Genomic DNA, 27,759 nt, shown 5'->3' with positions numbered 1-27,759 from the left:
AAAAATAATCTTGAATCCTGGCTTTGCCAGCATGTTGGCGTGTTTTGGCCCAGCCTCTCCAACTGGCTGTGTGATCCTCACGTAAAAAGTCTGACAACACCAGGTTTTAGTCCAACCGATTTATTTGATAGTAAACGCACAAGCTTTCGAGGTTTCCCTCTTCATCAGGTAAATGGAGAATTCTGGCCTCAGACAGAGCATATAAAGCACAGACAGTTTAGAGATTACTGATTAGAATGCGAATCTTTACACCTAACCTGCTGTTCAAGTCTTAAAGTGGCCGACAATGTGAGTGGAAGGAGCACTGATCACAGGTTAAAGAGATGTGTATTGTCTCCAGACAGCACAGAGTGAGGTTTTGCAAACCCAGGCAAGTCACGGAGGTTACAGACAGTGTGACATGAACCCAAGATCCCTGTTGAGACCGTCCTCATGTGTGCAGAACTTGGCTATCAGTCTCTGCTCAGTTGGGTTCATGTCACACTATCTGTAACCCCTGTGACTTGCCTAGGTTTGCAAAACCTCACTCACTGTGCTGTCTGGAGACAATACACATCTCTTTAACCTGTGATCAGTGCTCCTTCCACTCACATTGTCGGCCACTTTAGGAGTTGAACAGCAGGTTAGGTATAAAGATTCGCATTCTAATCAGTAATCTCTAAACTGTCTGTGCTTTATATGCTCTGTCTGAAGCCAGAACTCTCCATTCACCTGACGAAGAGGGAAACCTCGAAAGCTTGTGTGTTTACTATCAACTAAATCGGTTGGACTAAAACCTGGTGTTGTCAGACTTTTTACTGTGTTTACCCCAGTCCAACGCCGGCACATCCACATCATGTGTGATCCTCACCAGCACTCCAAAATTGCACAAGGTGCCGCTTAAGTAGACAAGAAAAGGCATCTGAAGCTGACAAGTTTCACACAGCTTTTCTCACTTAATTAAACACTGCAATTTTGGGAAAATTCTGCCCTAGGTCTCCAACATAATCAAACTACGCAGGTATAAGGGACAAGTTGGTGAAAGTAGATTAGGAAAGTATCAAAAAATATGATGACAAACAAGCTACAGCTAGGACTTAAAGAATTAATACACAATTTGAATCAAATATGTAGGCACATAAACCCACAGAAAAAGTGGTTCAAATGTCACTAATGAGTATCTGAAGATAGTATTAGATCAGAGAAAGATGTTTATAATGTTGCCAAAAAAATAGGATTAGGAAGATTTGAGAATTCAGCAAAGGAGGACCCTGAGGCTAATCAAGAAAGAAAAGATAACGAGTGGACCAGCAAGAGACAAAACAGATTGAGGTTTTATAATTGGGAAGAGATGAGTGAAAGTTAACTGTAAAGTCATTCAGATATAATTTGAAGCAACTTATCTTTACCTATCCAGACCACTTGTGACTGCATTTGGTCCTTTGGATGCTGCAGTTGTCTTGATACGCACACAGACAAGCTTGAAATCAGAACAGGTTTGCAAAACACCAGAGAGACAGAGGGACTCTGGGTACTAATAGCAAACCACCAACAGCAGAATTTTCACTCCAGGAAGGCAAGAAGCTTTGCTTCCAGATAACCAGCAGAATTTACAATACCAGAAAGAGAGAGAAACACTGCTTTTCAGTCTGATTTCCAAACACCTTCTAAACTAAGAACTGAAAATGAAAGAACTTCTGTCACCTCACCTGTCGATCATTCTTCCCCTTAAGAATGCAGAATTATTAAAAAAATCCTAGAAAGTATCAGAGGCCCAGAGAAAAAATAAACAAAACCCTATTAAACCATTGAAGCAGCAATAAAAGGATTTCTATCAGGCAGCTCAGCAACAATGAGAAAAACCAAAGCTACTTAACTGCAGAGAGCATGATTTTTAAAAAAATTATTAAAGGCACGCTAGCGTCACAATGGATAAAATCTGTTAATGTAACCTGGGATAGTAGAGGCAAATGCATCTTAGAAGTTTGTAAAGAAAGCTGCAGACTAAGGTAATCAAATAATGGGGTGCAGTGGATCCTGGAACAGAGGATAGTTTCTTTTGGAGGTCCACAGGTCTGAGTTGAACAGTGGATACACGTGTGCATTTTGGTGTTTTGCTTTGCATCATTGGGGGGCAAAAATTATTTAACTAGCTTGTGGTGATTTTTATTTGGAAATGAGTAGACTTCAAGTGTTGAGTTACTTGCTAGTTCCCTGATATTTTTATGCACCTCAAAATAAGATGTTTGCCTTGCCATGATCACTGTTTTCAGATCTGTCATTGGACACATTCAACCATTCAATCAATTTTAAGATTAGTTAAAGATGAATAACATGCAAACTGAATTATTTCATAAACTTAAAAATAGTTGTGTATTAACTTGTATTTATATTTGTGTTTTCTTTATAGCTCGGTTTTGGAAATGTCACTTCGGACTTGGGTGTTCTGTGCATTTGCAGTCTTTTACGTCAGCTTTACATCTGGAACTGAAGAAGGATATGCTGAATTTAACAGCCCCACCAACCTGCTATGTTTGGCTGTGGATAACACCAGTGGGAAAGTGTATGTTGGGGCGGTGAATTTCCTCTATCAGCTAAAGTCAGACCTCCAAAAGGAAATGACGAGAGAAACGGGCCCAAAACCGGATGGTCCGGACTGTTTGCCACCAATAAGAGATACAAACTGTCCTAATCAAGTACTAACTCCAAATTACAATAAACTCCTTCTAATAGATAAAGATATGAATAGACTTATAATATGTGGAAGTATATATAAAGGAATTTGCTCAATATTGCAGCTGGATAACATCAGTCATGTCGTATATCATAAGGAGGATGGTGGAGAGGTTACGTTTGTTGCAAGTAATAAATCGAATGTGGGCCTCATAACTAATATAACTGACAAAAGTGGGCAATCCATGCGGGTGATTTTTGTTGGAAAGAGTTTTGAAAGTTATGCAAATGCAATAACGAGCACCAGAACACTCACTCCAGAGAAGCAGAACCAATTGTTTGTGCTCGTTCAGGATTCTTCGGCTGTGAAACCAGACTCTGCACAGTATCGACATGACTTTAAGTTTGCGTTTGAAGATGACATCTTTGTGTATTTCATTTTTTCTCGAACGGATGGATTGCGTCAGAAATCTAAAACCTACATATCACGTATTTGCACTGCTGATACCAATTACTATTCCTATATCGAAATGGTCCTGGAATGTGATGATTGTAATATTGTGCAGGCTGCTTACATCACCAATCCTGGAGAAAAGCTCGCTCAGTATATGAACAGTTCAGGAGTCTACGGAACTGTAACTCCAGCAGATAAAGTGCTCTTTGCTGTGTTTAACAGAGAGAACCCGAAGTCAGCCTCTTCTGATAAATCTGCTTTCTGCATGTTCTCACTGAAGCACATAAATGAAAAGATTGAATACTATAGAGAACTCTGCTATGGTAGTGAAGGGAAAATTGGTGAAAACATAATCGTTCACAATCCTTACAAATCTGAAAGCTTTCACAAATGTCCTGACAAATTGGGCAAGGTAGATATATATTTACTGTCTCTCTCCCTACCCCAGTATTTCTTTTATATAAAAAAAAGCTTTCTTAATGAGATTTCATAGCATACTGCATACTGAAATACTTTGTTTTATTTGTGGGCATTGTCAAATCAATCAACATGTATAAGAACAATATTATAAAAGCAAAATATTGTGGATGCTGGAAAAACCAAGCACATCTGGCAGCATTTAAAAGAACAAAGAATAGTTAAAGTTTTGAGTCCATTTGACTCTTCTTCGGAGCTAATGTTTGATGGATTGTATACTATACAAGAAGGGTGAAACAGCTGGAACAATGATTTGTGAGAGCTGGGAGAGATTAGAATAAAGATGTAGCAAAACTTAAGAACAAGTCACAGATGGTATGGTGGGCAAGGAAGAGCTTTGCATAGGAACAAAACATTTATGGTTTATAAAAAGGTGGTGAGGTGCTAAAGTGGAGGTGAAAAGTCACCAGTCTAAAGTTGTTGAACTCAGGAACATTAAGAATTGAGAACACCTCACTTTTTGAACCATATCATCAAGTATTTTAACACTTGTGTGGTCATATGTTGTGCTTCCATGAGACTTTTATGTATTTAAAAAAACACACAACCACTACTCTGATGAATATACAGCTTGTATTCCATTTGCTGAATGTTTCAGGCAGTAGGCTATCTGCCTGTAAGCCACATTGTTAATGTTGGAGTGAGTAGCTGGCAAGGCACAGCAAAATCCACCTGTTGGCCTATTGAGCCTGCTTCGATGACAATCTGATCTTATTCCTGTAACCCTACATATTTACCCTGCTAGTCTCCCTGGCACTAAAGGGCAACTTAGCATGGCCAGTCAACCTAACCCACACACTTTTGGACAAGGCCCTGGTATTTGACTGTTGTATAGAAACAAATAATGGAATTAGATCAGAAAATAGTGTGAATTGATCTTGTGTGCTCTTATGAAATATACAGCACACTGGTTCATAGGATAGATATTGCCTCTGAAAGAAGGCAGTTAAGCATAAGGAAGAGCTTTCAGTGGAACATTTTCATGCAGTGTAAAAGCTACGCAATAAGTTAGTGGGGATGGTATTTCAACCAGACCTTACAAATGAATTGGGAGACAACTGTTTTGTTCCTAAGTGGGAAGGAGATGGAATGAAAAAGGAAACAGTTTATTTACACTAATAACCTTCTTGTTTTTTAAAAGCAAAACATCGTGTTGATTTGCATTATTCAGTGTTGTTCTTCTACGTTTCTTTTTCTCTCCTTCCCTAATCTTGTATCGCTCATTGTGTTGTGTATTGCAACCCCACAAAAGACATTTGAGCAAGATCGTGCTCGCACAGTGCTGATGCGTTTGTTCTGAGCAAATGTTTGATTGTGCCCAGGAGATTCTATTTATCTGCGCTCGTGGATTGGTCATGAGAATTTTTTTTACCAAGTTAAACTTTTCTTTCCTATACCTTTTTAAAAGAAAAATTCAAATATCCATTTTAGGTAGTTATTGGACTACATGAGATGAAAGTAACTGCAACATGACTGGGAGAAAATGCATAGCATTTTTTCTGGTGGCAATTAGTGTACGTTGGAAACTTTAAGATGGTACGATGTATCTGAACACAATTGAACCATGAATTGTGTAGTTTCTATGTTAAATTTGATCACAGATCACAGTAAGCTTAATTAGATTGCTAATGAGGGAAAAGCTTGAGTTGTTCTTGGAGCAAAGGGATTGAAAGGAATTTGATAGAATTGTGCACGATTATGATCTGCTTGGATAAGGTAGTCAAAGACCGTTCTTGCTGATCGTATAAGGATCGGGGACACAGATTTAAGGTTTTGTGCAAGGGGAAGTTGTGATGAAGAACTTCTCTATATAGTGAGTGGTAATTACCCAATGCCTACAATTGTGGTCTAAGTGGAAACAGTAATTTCAAAACTAAATTGGATGGGTACTTGAAAGAAGTAAACTTGGCTACGGGGATCGAGCAGGCAAGTGGGTCTGACTGGATTGGGAGAAGACATCATAGTATGGATGGGCCAAATGGTCTCCTTGTGTGCCACAAATGAATCTGACCCTCTAGGCAAGAAAGTCCATTCAGGCCATCGTAGCTCATCATTCAAAGCAAACCTGTGGTTATGTCCTGTCAACCCTATCAGTCTTAATTTTCCAAAATTTTTCTGGAATATTTTGCCTCTAAGAAGCTCATTATACCCATGTGGAACATCCTGACACAGAAGGACACAGATGAAGTAAGTAAGCAAAACACGAAACAGTATAACCTGGATTTAAGAATTGTAAATAGGGAGGCACTAGGGGAATCAGATAAGCGAAGAAACTTAGGGCCCAGTATGTGTTTTTCAAATTAGCCTGCAAGTACAAAAACTGATTCGGAGTCAAATAGATGCAGTTTTGCATGCTACAATTGTTTAGCATCTTAGAAATAATGTTAGGCAATGAAAACTGCCTGTAGAGTATAGTTTGGAAATACAATTAATGTTATGCATGTAAATCATTATACAGATAACTATTAGAATAGTGGATTTATTCTTGACTTTAGAACCCTTGCAATGTATGCAAATATTGCAAAATATTTAGGAGCATGAGTTGATTTTTGATTTAAAATCGATACAATAAAGTCCAGCAACAATTCACTCTGATGTTACATAGGATGAAGATATTTGCCTGCAATGAAATAATTTTTAAAAAAAATTAGTTTCTGTTACCTGAACATGATTGTGGTTAAGGGATAATCTTATCAAGGTTGTTATAAGAATTAAGGGACGTGGCTTTGGTGCAGGAGTCATGGAGCAACAATATAAAGAGGGTGGAGGAGCAGAGGGACCTCGGTGTATATGTGCATAAATCATTGAAGATGGTAAGACAGGTTGAGAAGAGCAGTTAATGAAGCATACAGTATCCAGGGTTTTATTAATACAGGCAAAGACTGTGGGAGGAATGCGGTTATGCTAAACTTGTACAAGGCACTAGTTTGGTCTCAGCTTGAGTATTGCATCCAGATCTGGACTTCAGGAAGAATGTGGAGGCATTTGAGACTGAAGAAAAATATTGCAAAAAATGGTTCCAGGGATGAGGAACTTCAGTTATGAAGATAGATTGGAGACGTTTTCCTTAAAGAAAAGAAAGCTAAGACGAGGTTTGATAAAGGTGTTCAAAATCATGAACCATTTGGACAAAGTGAATGGGATAAAATCTGTTCACACTTGTTAAAAGATTGAAAATTATGCAGATTTAAAGCCATTAGTGAAAAAAGCAAAAGAGGAGACAACATTTAACATAGTGTGTGTTAGGTGTTTGGAATGCATTGCCACAGAATGTGGTGAAGACCAGTTCAGTTGAAGCATTGAAGGGAATCGGACTGTTATCTGAAAATACAGGGTTACAGGGAGAAAGTGAGGGGAATGGTATTGGGCAAGTTGCCCATTTGGAGAGCCAATGCAGAGCCAGTGGGCCACATGATCTCCTCTGAGCCCTAACTATTCAGTGATTCTGTGAATTCTGAGCAAACAAATGTATTTGGGTGGAAATTCCATGATTCCATGATGCCATTGTGCAAGTGTGGAATATCCTTCTTAGCTCTCTTTGCAATCTGGTCTCAAATTCTGGGGACTGGCACATTCTGAGTAGGTTGTTGGAAGAATAAAGCAGTGTAGGTGCAAGGAAAGAGAGCAAATAAGAGAAATGTTTGCCAATACAGAGCTCCAATGACTTCCAACAGCAATTGAATTTTCCAGAATTTATCCTCCAATTGGAACAGCAATTTTCAAATTTGCATTGGAATATTAGGATCCCTAAAGACCCAGATGTGCACCCTCTTCCTCCATTTATTTGCTCTCTGCTTCCTTCCCTACCCTGCATCGTACAACTTCGAGCTGTAATTAACTGAAATTGAATACAAGTCTTGATATACCTTAATGATGAGAGACTTGAAATTGTCAAATGCGGAACCTAACCCTCAAGATAAGGGGGGAAAGTTTCAGTGGAAATGTGTGGGGAAAATATTTTGCACAAAGGGTGGTGTGGGCGTGGAATGCACTGCCAAGTGAGGTGATTAAGGCAGTTACGTTACTCACATTTAAGATTCATCTTGATAGGTATCAGAGCAAATGGGGAGTAGAGAGATATAAGTTGTTGGCTTAGATAGGTAAATCTGATCAGCACAGGCTTGGAGGGCTGAAATGCCTGTTCCTGTGCTGTACTGTTCTTCTAGCAACAGGTTTATTTAGTTGCACAAGCTTTCGGAACGCTGCTGCTTCATCAGGTGGGTGAGGAGTTGGGTTTATAAACAGGGGACATACAGGCACAGACTCAATTTACAAGATAATGGTTGGAATGTGATTCTTAACAGGGTCCCGCTGAGGTCAGTTGGCCGCCAGACCCACTGAAAATCCAATTCTGTTCTAAAAAATATTTTAGTCTTCAATTCAAAATTGACTGGAGCGGGAGAATGAAGCTGAGGAAAAGGATTTTTAAAAAAATTCACCTGTGCCAGTAGTTTTCACCAGGTCCAAGTGGCAACCTTGCCTCGACCCTGTTAAGACTCGCATTCCAACCATTATCTTGTAAATTGAGTCTGTGCTAATATGTCCCCTGTTTGTGAACCCAACTCCTCACTCACCTGATGAAGGAGCAATGCTCCAAAAGCTTGTGCTACCAAATAAACCTGTTGGACTTTAACCTGGTGTTGTGAGACTTCTTACTGTGCTTACCCCTGTCCAACGCCAGCATCTCCACATCATTGTTCTAACAAGGCAGTTGATGTGGACTGAATTGATATGTTTATAAGGGTTGATGGCTGGTTATTTGGCCAGTAAGAAATTACACATCACAAGGAATGGGGATTGAAATTCTAAAACTACAAAGGGTGACAAAATGGTGTAGCAAGTTGGCAGAGTCAGTGAAACTACTCCTGTTCCTTTTGGCCTTTCTCTACACCACTTCAAGAGCTTGGCTAACTTGCGTGACCAGATGTAGACACGTGGCCCAACATTTGTGGTTAGCACTGCTGCCTCACAGCGCCAGGGACCCAGGTTCATTTCCAGCCTCAGGTCACTGTGTGAGTGGAGTTTACACTTTCTCCCCTTGTCTATGTGGGTTTTCTCTTGGTGCTCCGGTTTCTTCCCACAGTTCAAAGATGCAGGTTAGGTTGATTAGCCATGCTAAATTGACTCTAGTGTTAGGGGATTAGTGGAGTAAATGTGTTGGGTCATGGAGATAGGGCCTGGGTGGGATTGTGGTGGATGCAGACTTGGTGGGCCAAATGGCCTCCTTCTGCACTGTAGGGACTCTGATATTTTCGAGCTGGAACATTGCTAATGCTTAATATGACATCCCTCATTTTGTAGTCCATTGATTTGGCTGTGTTTATTCAATATGCATTGACTCGGATTATACATTTCAAGCACACTGTGGTCTGTATAGGCACCAGCTCCCAGAAAATGGGGTGGGGAGAAATATTATGGCCAGTGTCACATCCCAGCTGTCAGCTGTGATTCGGTAGGTAGCACTGTGGCCTCTGAGACACAAGATTCTGGGTTCAAGCCCCACTCCAGGACTTGAGCACAAAAATTAGTGTTGACACTCCAGTGCAGCAGTGAGAGAGTACACTGTCACCTGAGGATTTGTACTTTGCATGAGATGTTGAACCAAGGCCCTATCGGTCTGCTTGAATGAATGTAATCGATCCCATGGCACTATTTTGAAGATAATTGGGAAGTTATCCTTGGTGTCTTGATCAACATTTATTCCTCAATCAACATCATATCACATTATGGGGGTTTGCTGTACTCACTGGCTACTGCATTTCATACATTACAACTTTAGAAATACTTCATTTGCTGTAAAGCATTTTGAGTTGCCTGAGTTGTGAAAAATATCAGCTAAATGCAAGTCTTTCTTAGTTAAAGATGGTGAAAACTTCGCTTGGAGTCCATTGATTTTTCTGACACCTGTCAGCTGTGGACTAAGCCAGTGAAAGCACGTGCGGAGGTTGATAGAATTAAGATCAAAGATGCTGATGAGATGCAAAAAAATTCTCTTCCTCTCACAGCATTTACTGTCACCGCAATCGAGACTTTCTTCAAATGCCTCAAGGAAAGTATTATATAACCTGTACCTCATTTTCACTGTACATCAATCTCTTGTATAGACTTGGTTATCCTAGGAATATGTCAACATAACTGAGACTCTGGGAAACTTCAAATTTCAGTGGATGGATGAAAGTAAAAATGGTGTGGGTTGTGATTGCTGATCTAGGACTGCCTTGTTTATTTTGTTGCCTACTGTATCTTAAACTTTTACTTAGATTTTGTTTTCAAAGTAGGCTCAAAGATGGGAGAACTACTTCATGTAGAAATGGCAAGGCAATGAACAGTTATTTTTCCAAACATTTCTGTAGAAGACACATTCCTTTTTTAATCGGTGTATTCATTTCACAAAAGCAGCACTTGAATACTAGCACTTTCAATATTATTTGTTTACTAATCTGTCTTGATAATTAAAATTAGAGCTAACTTAATTTTTTTTCTTCCTTCGCTACCTCAGGGACAAGCAAAGCTTTATCCTTGCAGTGGTGAACACCTTCCATATCCCATTGCAAGTAAAGAAGGAATTGTTGCTACATCACTGACACAATATGACACAAACTTATCAGCAATAGCTGTGGCTGTAGAGAATGAAAATACTATCGCCTTTTTAGGCGATGTAAGAGGAAAAATTCATAAGGTAAGACTTGAAGTACAAGCTTCCCTTTTTAAAAGGAAAGCAGGTTTGTGGAATCTGTACTGAAATTTTAATTTGTCAGTTAATGGCAATCCTTTTGATCAGAAATTCTGTTTACAGAACTAAATCGTAGGAAAATACAGTTTTGCTTTTCCATCACCTGGCAAAGAAACTAAAGCAGGATTGGCATGGTGGCACAGTGGTTAGCACTACTGCCTCACAACGCCAGGGACCTGGGTTCAGTTCTCGGTTTGGGTCACTGTTTGCATGGAGTCTGCACGTTCTCCCCTGTCTGTGTGGGTTTCCTCCCACAATCGGAAAGACGTGCTGGTTAGGTGTATTGGCCATGCCAAATTCTCCCTTGGTGTGTACGTGAACAGGTGCTGGCTTATTTGACAAAACCATCACTCATAATTGTTAGAATTGCCAGAAACCTCTGTTTCATAATCTGTATTGATTTATGACCATTAGAACTGACTTTTATTTTGCGTGCTGTTCAAAGGTATATTAGGAAAAAAAACACTAACTCATTCAAGAGATCAATCATGTCACTACCTCAAAGTATCAATGTTCAAAATGGCAAGGCAAAGATCACTGCTAAAATTCTGCACCTTAAAATGGCAGGAGGCAAGATTTTCTCCGATATCGGCAAAGCCTGATGTCAGGTGTGAGGTCGTTGACAGCATGGGCAACCTTTTCTGCGCAGTGGTCTGGAACTTCGAAAAAATTTGCAACTATGCGTTCAGCGCTGTATTACTGGCAGGAAGCCTCTGATTTGTCTGCCCCACCATCAAATTAGACACTTGATGATCCAGTGCCATTTGTAGGCCGTCCCAGCGCAGTGTGAGTTAACCAGGAAACAAGATGCTGGTACCAACCTGACAGCTCTCTCCCCCTGAGTGTTGCACTCGCCTGGGTGTGCACCTTCTGACATCAGTTGTGCGTCATGTCATTCTGACATCATGCTGCTGTTGATGAGGGTATGACTCTGACATATGGGCCTGATAAATACATGTTAATTTATTACAATAAAATTCCTGACATTGAACATCGGGAAATGCGGCTCGTCACTGACAGGTGGGAGGGGACACTGGCTTTTTCTTTTACATGGTTGTGAAGCATGACTTTGGCCACCTTGGGATATTTTCCGCTCCCGTTGCCAAACCTTCCTGACGCGAATGGGAGTGGAAAATCACAGCCAGAGAGTTTGGTACAGACCCCTGGCTTACATCTCTCAAATAATAAAATGTGGCAAGTGAATTACTGAACAGAAAACCAGCTCAAATACTATTTGGCAAATTAAGCAAGACACCCCTCCTAATAGTAGCCAACATTTGAAACTGAGGATTGTAAATTTTTTTTAAATTAACATTGCACAGTAAAATGGGTCCAGCTCTGCATTCAAGACACCCAAGAACTTGAGATTAATGCAGGATAAATGATGATCAATAGGGTAATGAAGATGGACACCAGTATCATAATAGCTGGATTTTGGGTGCTCCAGTGTAAGAATCGACAATGAAAAGACTTGCTGGGAAATCCAAGCATCAGTGCAAAATCTGATTTAGTTCAGAGTGATGTGGTGTTTGTCGTTGAGCAATTCACCATGGACATATTTCTACCATAGCAGAAAGAAAAACTCAGGTCGACTTTAAACAACGCACTGATCTAGTTCTGTAAGTAGAATTTCTGATGAAAAGGATCGCCGTTAAAACCAAATAACAAACTTGCTGATCTTACCAGCTGTGGTAGATTACAAAACAAATGACTCTTTCTTTACCAGTAACTTCATTTGTCTTGATCATTCTGGATTGATTGGGCTTCATAGTGATTGGGTTTATTTTATTTTCAGGAGAGAGATATGTCCATAGTGGTGAAACTTTATATCCATGTTTAAAAACAGGAAGATAAAAGCAAAATACTGTGGATGCTGGAATCTGAAACAAAAACAGAAAATGCTGGAAAATCTCAGCTGATCTGACAGCATCTGTGGAGAGAGAATAGAGCCAATATTTAGATGATTCTTCATCAGAGCCCCAAGAACAGTTTTTTCACAACCAAGAAAAAGCCCCATCCACAACCAGTGGTTGTGGATGGGGCTTTTTCTGAATGGAGGTCAGTCACCAGCGGAGTGCCTCAAGGATCTGTTCTGGGACCCTTGTTGTTTGTCATTTTCATAAATGACCTGGATGAGGAAGTGGAGGGATGGGTAAGTAAGTTCGCTGATGACACGAAGGTCGGTGGTGTTGTGGATGATCTGGAAGGATGGCAAAAGTTGCAGCAGGACATAGATAGGATGCAGGACTGGGCGGAGAAGTGGCAGATGGACTTCAACGCGGATAAATGTGTTGTCGTCCATTTTGGCAGAACCAACGGGATGAACGAGTACACTATTAAGGGCAGAAGTCTGAGTAGTGTTGAGGAGCAGAAGGATCTTGGGGTCCGGGTCCACAGGACTCTTAAATCGGCCTCGCAGGTGGAGGAGGTGGTCAAGAAGGCGTATGGTGTACTGGCCTTCATTAATCGAGGGATTGAGTTTAGGAGTCGGGAGGTAATGCTGGAACTTTATAAGACCCTTGTCAGGCCTCATTTGGAGTATTGTGCGCAGTTCTGGTCGCCTCACTATAGGAAAGATGTAGAAGCTATTGAAAGGGTGCAGAGGAGATTTACAAGGATGTTGCCTGGACTGGGAGGCATGCCTTATGAAGTTAGGTTGAGGGAGCTGGGACTCTTTTCCCTGGAGAGACGAAGGTTGAGAGGCGACCTGATAGAAGTTTACAAAATGTTGAGAGGAATAGATAGGGTGGACTCTCAGAGGCTATTTCCCCGGTTTGAAATGGTCGCTACGAGAGGACACAGATTTAAGGTGCGGGGAGGGAGGTTCAGAAGTGATGTTAGGGGTAAGTTTTTCACTCAGAGGGTGGTGAGTGAATGGAATCGGCTGCCGTCAGTGGTGGTGGAGGCGAACTCGCTGGGGTCTTTTAAAAGACTTCTGGATGAGTATATGGGGTTTAATGAGATTGAGGGTTATAGATAGGTCTGTAGGTTGGTAGGTGATGTGGTCGGCGCAACTTGTGGGCCGAAGGGCCTGTTTGTGCTGTAGTGTTCTATGTTCTATGTTCTATGTTAACAGTTTTTTGCAAAGGATCATCTAGGCTTGAAACATCGGCTCTATTCTCTCTCCATAGATCCTGTCGGATCTACTGAGATTTTCCAGCATTTTCTGGAAATTTGTTCTGACCAGAATTGCTTTGTATGATTAAGAATGCATGTGGTTGGTTGAAAGTAGATGAATGCGAAATGGGTCTGATCAGCTAATTGTTCATGATGCATGTCAAAGGTAATAGCAATCAGGGTATAAGTATTCGCCCTTGCATTGCAAGAACAAGTGAGGTTTAATGTAGTCTGAAAAAGCAAAGGATGAAAATCACTTTGAAGTGAGAATGGCTATAGATACAGAGATGAGACTGTGAAAGAGACAACTGAGCCTTCAGAAATTCCCGAGTTGAATCTGGAATGATGTACCTGAGAACCAATAAACTACACAGATATTTGAGGGAAGTTAGATGGTTTAAGCTTATAGATGCACAGTGACACCCCTGTTAAATAATTAAAGATACCTTTGTTGGTGACAGGCAAAACACCCAAGAGTTCCAAATGCAGTGTGTCCAAAGCACATACCATTGGTACGCATGACACACAAGCTGTAAGCCTAAATTAGGCCTGATCTTTCAAAAGGATCAGTAGATTTTGACAGTTGTATCTGCAAGTAGCTTTTTCCAGTCCACATGGGACAAATCTTAGTAAACTTAACTTTCCCCAGTTAAGAATTTTATCACCAACCTTTTTATACGCTTTTCCAAAACCATTGTAAAGTTGACTATTATGGTCACTGTCTCCAAAATGCTTGCCTTCTGATATACACTCCATCTGCCTGGGCTCACTTCTGAATATTGCCCCCCTTCCCTTGTTGGGCTTTCTACGTACTAGCTAAAAAATATTCTGGGTGCAATTTAAGAATTTTTCTTCCCTCCCTACCTTGCATACTAAAACTATCCCAGTTAATATTTGGTAGTTAAAATCCCCTACTCTTAGTGCCCCATTGTTCCTACACATCTTAAATTTTGATTGCATATTTGATCCTCTATCCTCGTTTGTTTGGGGATCCATAGTACACACCCAACAATGTGTTTGCCCCATTGCGTTTTTTATTTCTGCCCAAATGGCTTCATTTTAATGATCTTTCCAGAATATCATCCCTTCTTGCTGCTGTAATCTATTCCATGATCAAAATTGTGACCTCCCCATGCCTCCTCTTTTATTCCTCCCTCCCTCTCTTCTGAATATCCTATATATAAGCAGGAATGTTGAGCCGCCAATCCTGCCCATCTTTCAGCTAAGTCTTGGTCATAGTTATGATATGATACTCTCGTGTGCCTATCTGTACCCTCAGCTTATCTGTCTTATTCCCAAGGCTCTCTGTATTAAAGTAAATGCGTTTAGCCTTGCTAGCCTCACTGCTTTCTTCCCTAGCCTATATTTCTACTGCTTTTCAAACTCGCTGGTGTTTTAACTTTGAGTTCCATCTGAGCTATTCTCCCTTCTCTCTGGCCACACATTCATCTATTCTTGCCTTCTGTTCCTATGCTGACTATGATGTGGTGCTAGGAGTAATGCAGAGATTTATATTGATAAAGCCCTGCTTTGCAATTTCCGATCTAACTCTCCAAAGTCTTCTTACAGGAGTTCATTTCTCTTTCTTCCTATTTCATTGGTCTGAACATGGTCCATGACATCTGGTTGATCACCTTTCCCTCTTCAGAATGCCCTACAGCAGTTCCCTGACATCCTTGAACCTGGCACCTGGAAGGCAACACACCATCCTGGAGTCGCATCAAAAGTTTTTAAGCTGTACTTAGAGTTTAAGCTAAAATTTTTTTTTAAATCCATTTATTTTCCTATCATTTGTTTCTTTGCGAAATATACACAGCCCTTTTTTTTCAGTATGTTTTATCTAATTCTCAGCGACTTGATAACCTTCCCTAACAGCTGTTTATCACCAACCAGTGAACTTGTGTACCTCCAGAAATGAGCACGAGGTGCTGCTGACTGCCTGTCCAGGTGTCCTCCCCTTGCACTCTTCACCGGGTGCTGCTGACTGCCTGTCCAGGTGTCCTCCCCTCGCACTGTGCTTGAGTTGCTACTGGCTGTTTGCCCCAGTGTCCTTCTCTCATTGTCGCCTCAAGTAATTTGAAAGTTCTTGTAAGTTTCCGGAAATTAAAATACAATTGTTTGAAGGGTAAGGATGGAGGGATAGGGTGAATGTTGTGACAATGTCTTTTAAAAATACATTTTATTAAACATTGAAGTTTCTGCGCAATAGAAGATTTATTTTTTCCCCTTAAAACAGCACAATAACCAGCCCAAAGATTGAGGTTTTCTTTTATTAGTGGCAAGTAATTATGTGGGCGTGACATTTCCATGCACTTTCTTGCACAACAGCTGTAAATATTCATTATCCAATAGGTATTCCTGGGCAGAGCAGAACAGTTGGACATTACAGCAGATGAATATCAGGTTATTCCTGTGACCCTGGGCAGCAAGGTGAACAGTGACCTTTTCTTCAACACAGGAAGAGATCATCTGTATGTCATGACTGAGAAAAAGGTAATCATTATTTTATCTTCCAATATTCTCATTCAATTGAGCCATGTTTTGGTTCCATACACACAAATTTGCCTGCATAGTTATCATGATATTGGTTTACTTTTAACTGTTACAGTACATATTGGTTTAAAATCAGGCTCACTGGAAATTAACTGTTTCTTTTGATATGTGAGCAGTTGTTATTGTCTGGGGCAGAGAACATACTATTCAATTTGTACACGAGCATTTTATGAATTAAGTTTGAATACGTTTGAATTGAAGGCACATTTCCCATTTTAAACACATCTGTCTGAATTTCTTGTGTCCTGGTTTGAAGTGTTTCATTGCCTATATCGTAAATTTTTTTAGTCAGTACATGAAACAATCAGCAAGTGAGATAGGCCCAAATGTTCTGTGGACTGCCAGTTTAAGAAAAAACACCATATATGTTAAATGTTTAAATACAACGTCAGAAGCCCCCGGTTGGTAACTCCATAAGTGTCCATCAGTTTGTGCCATGGGTACTGTATGGGGAAGATGAAATCTCACTCGCTTCCAAGTAGATGATTTAAGAATGGTATTGTCACAGCATGTAACGTCCTCTCAGCACCAGGTTTATGTTGCAGACCACGCTTTGCATTCAGCAGATAAAGTCAGAAACCTGTCCATTTTGATTTTGTGTATCTGAGATTTCTTGTTGCAGTTAATTAATTATACAGCAAATAGTAATTCTGCTAAACAGTTTAGTTTCTGTATTTTAAGAGTGTGCAGAATTTTATTTTTATGTTGTTGAAAACTTGTATTTTAGATCACTCGTCTGCCAGTACAGGACTGCAGAAGTTACAATAGTTGTGAGTCTTGCATTGAATCTAGAGACCCTTATTGTGGCTGGTGTACAACAGAGGGAATGTAAGTTTTACTTTTTGGAAGTATTTAATTGATGCTTTAAGGATAATGTTGGGGCTGTTCAATCAGTAGAACAGGTTCCCCAATAAAATGATGGCAACAGTTAGTTAGCTTTGATTAAATCAAATGCAAGTTGGAATGATTTCTTCCAGAAGTATGCTGCTCATGTGGAGGTTAAATATCAACACAAAACGATCAATGTAATTTCTGTGCAACAATTTTCAGTATTGGTATTTGAATGCTGCCTGATATGCCAGACCTGTTCACAGCATATTCTTCATTAAAGTAAATTATATTTGAGCTGAAAAATGCAGAAGTTTAACTACTGGCGCACATCCTTGGTTTTGGCCCATTAACTTGTTCTCAGCTGGCTATGTGTATTTCAGCATTTTCTATCTTAATTTCTTATAACTCTCATGTTCTCAATTGTGTTTTTTTTTGTTTTATCCTCTCTGTTGCTCCTTTGTGGCATTCCAACTAATGGAAGATACTCATCTCAAATCTGAACTCAGTTTTTCTGTCCACAGACGACTACCTGACCTGTGCTATGTCTCAAATTTTTTGCTTGCTTTACAAAAGCATCTGCAATTTCTTTTTGCATCTATCCAATTTTCACTCCAAGAACTTCAAATACTCTAGTTAAGAATCTGTTCCATATATATCCATTAAAAATCTGGACAATTCCTTCCCAGCTTTAGTCTTGACTGACACTTTTTAAAGTTTATATCCTGAGGTTCTTTACTCAGCAATAATCAAGCTTCTTTCCTGTATCTAACATTTCAAAAGTGAATTTTTTTTTTACTTCCCTTTTCTACAGCAAAAGCTGGATGAGCTTTTGAGTTAGCTTCTTCAAGGATAGAATTGAGAGCCCCAACATCACCCTCATTGCTTCTCTTTGAATCAGCAGACAGCCAATGATGTTCCATTGCATATTCAGAGTCCTGTTTAGTATTTAGTGCTTTTCTGTCTTAAATTCTGACGCTTGGGAGAAAGACAAATTAGATAATTGGTGAAGGTATTTGCATTTCCGGTTTTAAAAATGGGTCTAATACCAATTTCCTTTTTAGGACCCCAGTTGTACTCGTGCACATCATTCAGAACTAAATAACTAGAATTCAATACTTCAGAACTTGCCGTGTGTCAAGATAAACTTTTCTTGCATTAGATTTTCACAGCTTCCTACGATCCTCATTGGTATATATTTGCACAGTATGAAATAGATAACCTGTGTATTCAAATGAGAATGTTAAATGCAAAATTATGTAATTGTTTAAAATAGATTCATTTATTTAAATGGAGAAAGGCCCGTAATAAATCGAGATCTGGTGATTAAATACTAAGTTTGAGTATTAAAAACCTGCAGATTTAGGTGAAAAGAAAGTGGGAGTGCACGGTATGCCATCATTTTAATGTCCTGAGAACAAATAAGTTAGAACAAGTCTTGATTTCAACGTGGTGGCATATAGGCGTGATGAAAACCTAGAGAGACATCACAGCAAATACAATTTGTATTCCTCGGTAAGTGTAGGCTAGTTCTCTCATTCATACTGACATCCATAATCCCATCTGATCAGTTGCTCCAGGAAGTCGAATTGTACAAAAGCAGATGAAAAGGATCGTTGGCTGTGGAGTCTGGACAAGAAATGTGTGGTGGTTACTAGTGCTGTTCCTCAGAATATGAGTCGAAACAAAGATGGCAAGGTATGCGTCATTACACGCAGCTTTCAGTTTCTAAAGTTGTATTAATGTTTCATTGGTTCAATGATATTTGTTTCCATGTACAATACTGGGTGAATGTAAAGTTTCCAATGTGGTCGGTCCAAACTTTATATTAATGCCAAAAATGGCCAATTAGAGGATAGCTGGTAAGTGCATTCCATCTTCCTATTAATTGCACCCAACCATCCCAATGGGTGGGTACCAATAAAGATACAGTCAGATTTATTCTGACCGTTCTGTTGGACTGAAGCCTCAGAATTGCTGAGTAAACCAAATTTTGCTGAAGTAAATATAATAATTTCTTGCCTGTTTGATTATAAAATGTGCTTTCTAATACTAGTGCACAATTAACACCATCTGAAAATTTTTAATAAAGTTTAAAACATTCTTGAATTGATTGCTTTTGAGCTTTGTATTTGTAACACGTCTTTGAAACAAAATCATTTTTCATAGTTTCTATTATTGTTTCCATGTGTTTAGGTGCAACTGAATATCAACCTATTCCCTGCTTTAACGGACCAAGATGAAATAGAGTGTTTTTTTAATAATATCCGAAGCAAAAAAACAGAACGCTCACCAGGATCTGTTACTTGTATGTCTCCACCAGTCAGTAGTATAGCTGATACCCCTGTGGGCCAAGGTGAGTTCTCCTTTGAAAGGATATACTTGTTTGAAGGAACTTCCCAAAAAGATGTTTTTGGGAACATTGGAGTTATGAATTCAGTATAATGCTTCTAATGCATTTACATCTTTTCTTGAATAAGGAGACCAATACTATACCTAAGACTTTAGCTGTTATGATCTCACCAATGTCCTGCACAATTTTTGAATTATTATTGCTTGTATTTGACCACAGAAAGGGGATTTACATTTGGAGGTTGGATGCAAATAGAAGTGATGAGATTTGGTTTTGATAAAACTGAATGCTGCACAAGATACCAGATCACCATAACAGCAGCCAGATTCATGGCACTGTGGCTGGCTCTGCTACACACGAGAGCAGAGCTATAGCGATAGGGGATTCAATTGTAAGGGGAATAGACAAACGTTTCTGTGGACACAAATGGGACTGTATGATGGTATGTTGTCTCCCTGGTACAAGAATCAAGGATGTTTCAGAGCGGCTGCAGGGCATTCTGGAGGGGGAGGGTGAACAGTCAGCTGTCGTGGTGCATATAGGCACCAACAATATAGGTTAAAAAAATGGAATAAGGTCCTACAAGCTGAATTTAGGGAGTTAGTTAAACTAAGAAGTGGGACTTCCAAGATAGTAATCTCAGGATTGTTACCAGTGTCACATGCTAGTCAGCGGGTGAACTTAAAAGCTTGGAATACTGCATGGAACTTTGATGTTGTGGCAATTATGGAGACTTGGATGAAAGAAGGACAGGACTGGCAGCTTGCATTCTGGAGTTAGATGCTCAGGCGAGATAGGATGACAAAAGAGGTGGAGATGTTGTTTTACTGAATAGGGAGAATGTCACAGCTAGACAGAGAGAGGATCCCTTGGTGGGATCATACAGAGAGGCCATGTGGTTAGAACTCCGGAACAGGAACTGTGCAGTCACACTGTTGGGGTTGTACTACAGACCTCCCAACAGCCAGTGTGAATTGCAAGAACTGATATATCAATGGACTGTGGGAAGATGTAAAAACAACAGGGTTGTTGTGATGGGCGATTTTAACTTCCCCAACATAGACGGGGGCTTGGGTGGGGCAGAGTTTGTTCTTCATGTCCAAGAGTGCTTGATGCAATACATAGCCTTAGACCTGGCTCTGGGAAATGAGCCAGGACAGGTGATTGATGTTGCAGTGGAGGACCATTTCAGAACAGTGATCACAATTCTACAAGGTACTTGTAGGAAAGGATGGAAGTAGTCCCAGAGTGAAAGTACTAAACTGGGGGAAGGCTAACTACGACAGTATTAGGCAGGAGCTAGGCAATGTAGACTGGGGGCAGCTGTTTGAGGGTAAATCCGCATCTGATATGTGGAAGTCTTTTAAAAGTTAGTTATTAACAATTCAGAACAAGGTATGTCCCTGTAAAAATGAAGTTTAAAGATGGCAAAATTTAGGAACCCTGGATGACCAGAGAGATTGTGAGGTAAGTGAAAAAAGAGGAGGCATACATTTCAGGAAATTGAAAATGGATAAGGCTCTTGAGGAATACAAGGATAGCAGCAAAGAGCTTAAACAGGGACTTGGGAAGGCAAAAGAGGGCCATGAAATGTCTTTGGCAGACAGGATTAAGGAAAATTCCAAGGCTTTTACGCGTATATAAGGAGGAAGAAGTTAACTAGGAATGGGTAGGTCCACTCAAGGACAGTGGAGGGAATTTGTGCCTGGAGCCAGATGAGGTGGGTGAGGTCCTTAACAAGTACTTTGCACCAGTATTCACAAAGGAGAAGGATGTGATGGATGGTGAATGTAGAAAGGAGGATGCTGACATTCTAGGACATGTTGAGATAAAAGGGAGGAGGTACTGGAGGTTTTGGAAAACATTAAGGTGGACAAGACCCCAGGGCCAGATAGTCTATCCCAGAATATTGAGAGAGGTGAGGGAACAAATTGCTGAGGCCTTGGCCAAAATCTTCGTGTCCTCTTTAGCCACGGGCAAGGTAGCAGAGGATTGGAGAGTAGCTAACCTTATTCTTCTGTTTAAGATGGGCCAGAGAGACAAATTGGGAAATTACAGGCCTGTGAACCTTACATCAGTGATGGGGAAATTATTGGAGAAGATTGTTAGGGACAGGATGTACTCACATCTGGAAGAGAATAGGCTTATGGTTTTGTGAAGGGGAGGTAGTGTAACATAAACTTGATTGAGTTCTTTGAGGAAGTGATGAGAAAAATTGACCAGGGAGGGCAGTGGATGTTTTATGCATGGACTTTAGTTAAACCTTCGATTAGATTCCTCATGGCAAGTTGATACAGAATGTAAAGTCATGGGGAATCTGAAGTGAGCTGGTAAGATGGACACAAAATGGGCTCGGACATAGAAAGCAGAGAGTAGCAGTGGACGGATACTTTTCTAACTGGAGGTCTGTGACAAGTGGTGTTCCACAAGGATCAGCATGTTGTTTATTATATTGTTTGTAATATATATAAATGATTTGGAGGAAACTGTAGGTGATCTGATTAGTAAATTTACAGATTATACAAAATTTAGAGTAGCGGATAGTGATGAGGATTGACAGAGGATACAGCAGATATAAGTCGACTGGAGACCTGGGCCAAAAGATGGCGGATGGAATTTAACCAGGACAAATGTGAAGTGATTTGGAAGGTTCTCCATAGAAGGAAAGTACATAGTAAATGGTAGACCCCTTAGAAATATTACCATACAGAGGGATCCAGAGTTCCTTGAAGGTGGCAGCTCAGGTGGACAAAGTGGTCAAGAAGGCTATGGCATGCTGGCCTCCCTCAGTTGGGTGTTGAGTAGAGTAATTGGAAAATCATGTTGCAGCTGTACAAGACTTTGGTTAGTCTGCATTTGGAGTATTGTGTGCAATACTGATCCCCACACTATTGGAAGGATGTTGTTGCATCAAAAGGGTGCAGAAGAGATTTACCAGGATGTTGCCTGGCTTGAAGGATATGGACTAGGAAGAAAGGTTGAACAAACTTGGATTATTTTCAATGGAGCATCGGAGGATGAGGGGGGATCTTAGAGGTTTACAAGATTATGACAGGCTTGGATAGAATGGATAGTCGGAGTCTTTTTCCCAGGGTCAAAGGGTCAGTTACTCAGAGGCATAGGTTGAAAGTGAGGGGGGAAGATTTTTCAGAGTGGAGAATGCCTGGAATGCACTGCTGAAGGAAGTGGTGGAAGCAGATTCTATAAACAACGTTCAAGAGGCATCTGGATAGATACATGAATAGGCAAAGAATGGAGGGATTTGGACCATGTAGAGGCAAGAAGATATTAGATTAGCAAGGTATCTGTGTTGGTACAAACTTGGTGAGCCGAAGGGTCTGTTCCTGTGCAGTACTGTTCTTTGAACATTGATGCAACAAGTATTGGTATCACAATAGCAGAATACATTGAAAATATAATGTTCCCATGGTGTGTTTATTTTTATTCATTGTGTGATTTTGTAATAACTGTTGTGATTAAAGTATAAACAGAAAATGTTGTAAATTCACCTGGAAGAGAAAAACAGATTAATTTTTTTTTTGGAGTCTCCATCAGATGGTTGACCTGTTTTTTTTTCTAATCAACTTTTGCCTATTTCCAGCACTTTCAACTTTAAATCGGTTTTCCAATATTTGCATTTTCTTTTTAGCTCCATTATTTGAATTGATTATGGGAAGCTTCTGGTCTTGATTGTGTTTGCTGAGTTTTGAGATGCTTGCATTACAAATTGGCGATTTTGAGAGAAACATCCATGGGTTTTATCTTGGAGGTAAACAATACAGGCCATAAATAATGGATTTATTCTTCTTGCCAATTTAAAATGCAAGATGCCAAATTGTTTTCCCTTGTAACATACAAAAGTGTTCCTTTTCAAAATGCTAAGCTCATACTTAAATTAGCATTGAAAAGATACCAATGTGCATTTTTTTCAATGTAGATTATATTGATGTTGAGGTGAAACTGAACATTGTCAGCAGAGGAAATTCAGTGCCTTTCACAAAGACTACCTATTCATTTTATGATTGTAATGCAGCCACAGCACTATTTCCAAATATCCCGTAAGTATTTTTCCTTTCAAGAAGTAATTGACAAAATTATTTAGAACTTTTTTTATTTATATATAGGTATATTTTATATAGAACTTAGTGTGCCTTTGATGTAACAACCAAAATGTAAATTAGCTGAAAAAAGCAAGTGCAATTATTTTATATTAGAAATTGAGAAGATATGCCATGTACGAGTACTTGTAATGATTAGTGTTTAATGCATTTAATCACCAAGCCATTACGCAGTAGCTGTGAGACCATGCAAACAAAGGAGCAACTAAGCAGCATCTTAACTGAAAGACCACACAAGCTTACATAAAAACATAATAGGAGTACATCTTTCAACCTCTTGAGCTCGCTCTGTCATTGCCTTACAGTTTACAGTTAGTCATTTTTAAATCAACAAGGATAATGTACTGTTATGTATGTTGGGGCATGCCCCTTTAAGAGAATGGGTCAGGTGACCTTGGGACACAAGCTCCACCCTGGGTGGAGCTTGCTGAGCTAGTCTTATGTTGGCTGTGCTAGGATAAAGACCTGTTAATAAACTCCCAGTTAATTTACTACCACTAGCCTTGTGGTATATTATTAGTCTCAAAATCAGATTTCAAACATAATGTATGCAATGTAGGAGTGTGGCTAATGTAGCAGTTGAAAAATGATTGGAATCATCACCTGTGAATACAACACATGACTATTTGAGAAAGTAGGAGGTTTGGAGATAAAAGATTGCATGTTGTAGAGGCACTGAATAGCTAGGCAAAGTCGTTAGCCCATAACCTCACGAGGACCAACTTAGCAGTTAGGGTCATGAGGCAGTGCTAGAAAGAGGAAGTGGTTGAACTCTGGTCATAATGGAGGGAACTGGCCAGTAGTGGGGTGCAAAACTGTAGTGCAGTGCACATCTTATGAACCTAGAAATCAAGGAGTTGGCCAGGAATAAATGAGTTGATGTGCTGACAGAAGCAGGTGAGGGATCCACGTGAGACCCAAAGGTCAAAAGGTAGGTGATGATTCCATGTTATCATTGGTTGCCCTGAGGTCAGGATTTTTAAAAATTGGTTCCCTAGATCTTGGCGTCACAGATTCCCCAATTCTTATTGCCCCTGAGGTGAGCCATCTAGATGTATGCAACTGAGTGGCTTGTGAGGCCACTTCAGGACATCATCCATATAGTTGTGTATCTGGAGTCACACATAGGCCAAGTCATGTAAGAATGACAGATTTCCTTAAATAGCAATAAGACGTGCTGGTTAGGTGCATTGACCTGAATAGGTGCTGGAGTTTGGCAACAAGGGGAATTTCACGGTAACTTCATTGCAATGTTAATGTAAGCCTTATTTGTGACTAATAAATAAACTTTAACAGGTCTTTATCCTAGCACAGTCAGTAATAGACTTGCTTGACAAGCTCCATCCAGGGTGGAACTTGGTCCCAGGTCACTGATCCATTCTCTTAAAAGGGCATGGTGCTCATGACAATCAATAGTTACGTGGTCATTTCTCAATTATTGTATTTGCTTAAAATTTGTTGCATGCGTATCTTTATTTCATTTCATTTCTGATGAAAAGCCAACAGCCTGAAATGTTAACCGTTTCTCACTCCGTTGATGCTGTTGAACCTGTAGAATATTTCCAGCACTTGTATTCTGATTTCAGATATCCCACATTCCCAACTTTTTTTTGTAAATAAGAACATAAGAAATAGGAGCAGGAGTAGGCCATGTAGCCCCTCGAGCCTGCCCCGCCATTCAATAAGATCATGGCTGATCTGTCGTGGCTCAGTTCCACATTCCCGCCCTCTCCCCATAACCCTTAATCCCCTCTCTTATCAAAAACCCATCAACCCGCGTCTTAAAAATATTTAGTGAGGTAGCCTCCACCACTTCGACGGGCAGAGAATTCCAGAGATTCACCACCCTTTGAGTGAAGAAGTTCCTCCTTGGGCTCAGAAGCTTCAGATTAACAAACAACTATGCTAACCAAAGACACAATAGTTGTGATTTTCTAATTTGATCTTTATATATAAATATATGCATTTACGTTTTAGGTGTGACTCTTGTGTGAGGAGTAAGTGGACCTGTCACTGGAATATTTCGGAACACAAGTGCAAAGATGGTATTGGGAAAGAAGATCAGTCAAACATTGTCCAAAGTAAAATGGTACGGTTTAGTTTGTTGTCTTAATTGATACGAAGCCAGATGAGAACAAGTCACACAGATCTTGCTTTTCAATCAGGGTAACAGTTACAAAGGTGATTTGAAAATCCTAGTTGAAGCACCACGTAACAGTACTGAGTAGTCCTGATGTGATGAAATTAAGCTGCATGGGCAGTGAATTCCCGAGGTTATCCTTCCTTGTTTCAGCTCATAAAATAGTAACTTGATAATATTGACATTCTAAAACTGAACAGATCTGAATCTTTCTTTTGCCTCAGTATTGTGACCTGAAATGGTCCATATATTTACCCCAAGGACTCTGTTGAGCCTGGCAGATTATTGTGGTTGAAATTTCAGAAGAAATAGTAATCAAATTCAATAATTCCTAAGGAGCAGATTACTGATGTAGATGAAGTTTTTTGTTATAGCAAAATATAATTATTGACTTGGGGAAGTTTTGGGAATATCCAACATGTGGGAAACACTAAATTCATCATGGTCTAGTGTATTATAAATATGTAATATCTGTGTGCACTTACTATTAACATTTTCAGTTCTAAGTTTGTGTGTTCGCATTTATAATGAAAACTGCTGTTTTAAATTAGACACATTATAGTTATAGCCTCCTCCCAGCAGATAGATGCTGCAATGCCTTCACTGGCTTGGGCAGTGGTTTTAGTTACAGAATGGCGAGTTCATGTAGGTAGTTTCTATTTTAAGTGCAGGAATTTATACTGCATAAAAAAGAGAAGTAAGTTGACTTTAAAATGGGGACTGAATTGTATTTGTGCACCCAGACCCAACTATTCCCTTCCTTGTAATCCCACTCTATCAAAATCACTTTTGGTTTTGACAACCCATTTGTAATGTCAAGGAAGATTGGTTTAAGCCTAAGCTAATTTTAAGACTCCAATCAAGTTTATAGCTCTTTCTGACTTAATTTTTAAAAGTATCGTTATTTGAAAGGCCATTTTGTAGAATTTCAAAATATACATCTCATCTGGAAACATTGATTCATCACGAGTTCGATTCTGTTGGGACTTTCTCCAAGTCATCATTCTTTACCTGTCAGCCGAGAAAGTGAGCACTGACGGTTAATTCATCTCAGCTGAATCTGATTTCTATTTTCCTGATGTTTTCATTTGCTTTCCAGTGGCAGCCATTGGATAGCGATTGAAGACCCTGATTTACTTTTTAAAAATATGATTAATTCACAAGATATGAGTGTTGCTGGCAAGGCCAGATTTACTGTCTGTTCCTAATTTCCCTTTAAGAGATTATGATGAACTGCCATTTATAATTACTGCAGAATATGTGGTGTAGGTGCACCCACAATGCTGTTCGGTAACAAGTTTGAGGTTTCTGACTCATTGGCAATGAAGGAATTGTGATACAAAAAGAGAAGATGCTGGAAAATCTTAGCAGGCCCAACAGCATCTGTGGGGAGAGAATAGAGCCAATGTTTCGAGCCCAGATGATCCCTTGTCAGCGCTAAGAGCAAAGAGAGTCAGCAGAGATTTATACTGAGGCTCGGGGGTAGGGGGGGCTGGTAGAATGGGACAAAGGAAATGTAAATGAGGATACAGAAGGTGCTGAAGGTGACCATCAAATGATCAGAATGCATGAATGGCAAAAGAGTGGTACAGTTGGTTAAGGGACTGCCTTGGGATTATGGCTGTTTCCCTGATGGAGTGGGGAGGAGACAAAAAGGAGAGCTGGAAATGAGAAGTGGAAAAATGGAAGTGGGAGAGAAGGATGCTAAAATGTATGGGGGCAGCACGGTAGCACAGTGGTTAGTACTGCTGCTTCACAGCTCCAGGGACCTGGGTTCGATTCCCAGCTTGGGTCACTGTCTGTGTGGAGTTTGCACATTCTCCTCGTGTCTGCGTGGGTTTCCTCCAGGTGCTCTGATTTCCTCCCACAGTCCAGCAATGTGCAGGTTAGGTTGATTGGCCATGCTAAAATTGCCCCTTAGTGTCCTGAGACGTGTAGGTTAGAGGGATTAGTGGGTAAAATGTGTAGTGATATGGGGGTAGGGCCTGGGTGGGATTGTGGTCAGTGCATACTTGATGGGCCGAATGGCCTCTTTCTGTACTGTGGGGTTTCTATGATTCTATAAAATGGATGAATGAGACGAAATAAAATGAAATAAAATAAATGGAAATGGGGTTCAGGTGGAAGAGAGAGTTTATTCTCTGGTTGTTCAGCCCAGAAGGCTGCAAGGTGCCCATTTGAAAGATGAGGTGTTTTTCTTACAGTTTGTGCTAAGGTTTGCTAAACATTGCAAAAGGTCTAGGACGGAATGTAGACAGGAGAGCAGGGTTGAAGTGGCAAGCAACGGGGAGGTCTGGATCCTGCTTGTGTGTGAAGAGGTTGAACAGTCTACTT

The 27,759-nt window shown here is 40.0% G+C and overlaps 1 protein-coding gene across 4 annotated transcripts in view; it reads left to right on the top strand.

Annotated features, from left to right (window-relative positions):
* Positions 1-27,759, top strand: part of LOC145355420 (plexin-B2-like) — a 253,321-nt gene that overhangs the window by 171,030 nt on the left and 54,532 nt on the right. For all 4 annotated transcript variants that reach the window (XM_080207503.1, XM_080207502.1, XM_080207505.1 and 1 more), the window contains 8 exons: positions 2,390-3,518; positions 10,083-10,262; positions 15,786-15,926; positions 16,714-16,814; positions 18,386-18,512; positions 19,011-19,170; positions 23,105-23,225; positions 25,263-25,374. In XM_080207503.1, the coding sequence (XP_080063629.1) occupies positions 2,403-3,518; positions 10,083-10,262; positions 15,786-15,926; positions 16,714-16,814; positions 18,386-18,512; positions 19,011-19,170; positions 23,105-23,225; positions 25,263-25,374 (2,058 nt within the window). In that variant the 5' untranslated portion in view covers positions 2,390-2,402. The remainder of the gene's footprint in view (positions 1-2,389; positions 3,519-10,082; positions 10,263-15,785; positions 15,927-16,713; positions 16,815-18,385; positions 18,513-19,010; positions 19,171-23,104; positions 23,226-25,262; positions 25,375-27,759) is intronic.

This window comes from Carcharhinus amblyrhynchos, chromosome 19 (genome assembly GCF_965287045.1).
Source record: "Carcharhinus amblyrhynchos chromosome 19, sCarAmb.v2.hapA, whole genome shotgun sequence".
Lineage (NCBI taxonomy): Eukaryota > Metazoa > Chordata > Chondrichthyes > Carcharhiniformes > Carcharhinidae > Carcharhinus > Carcharhinus amblyrhynchos.
Note: the sequence above shows the minus strand (reverse complement) of the source record. Positions and strands in the feature narration are given on the sequence as shown.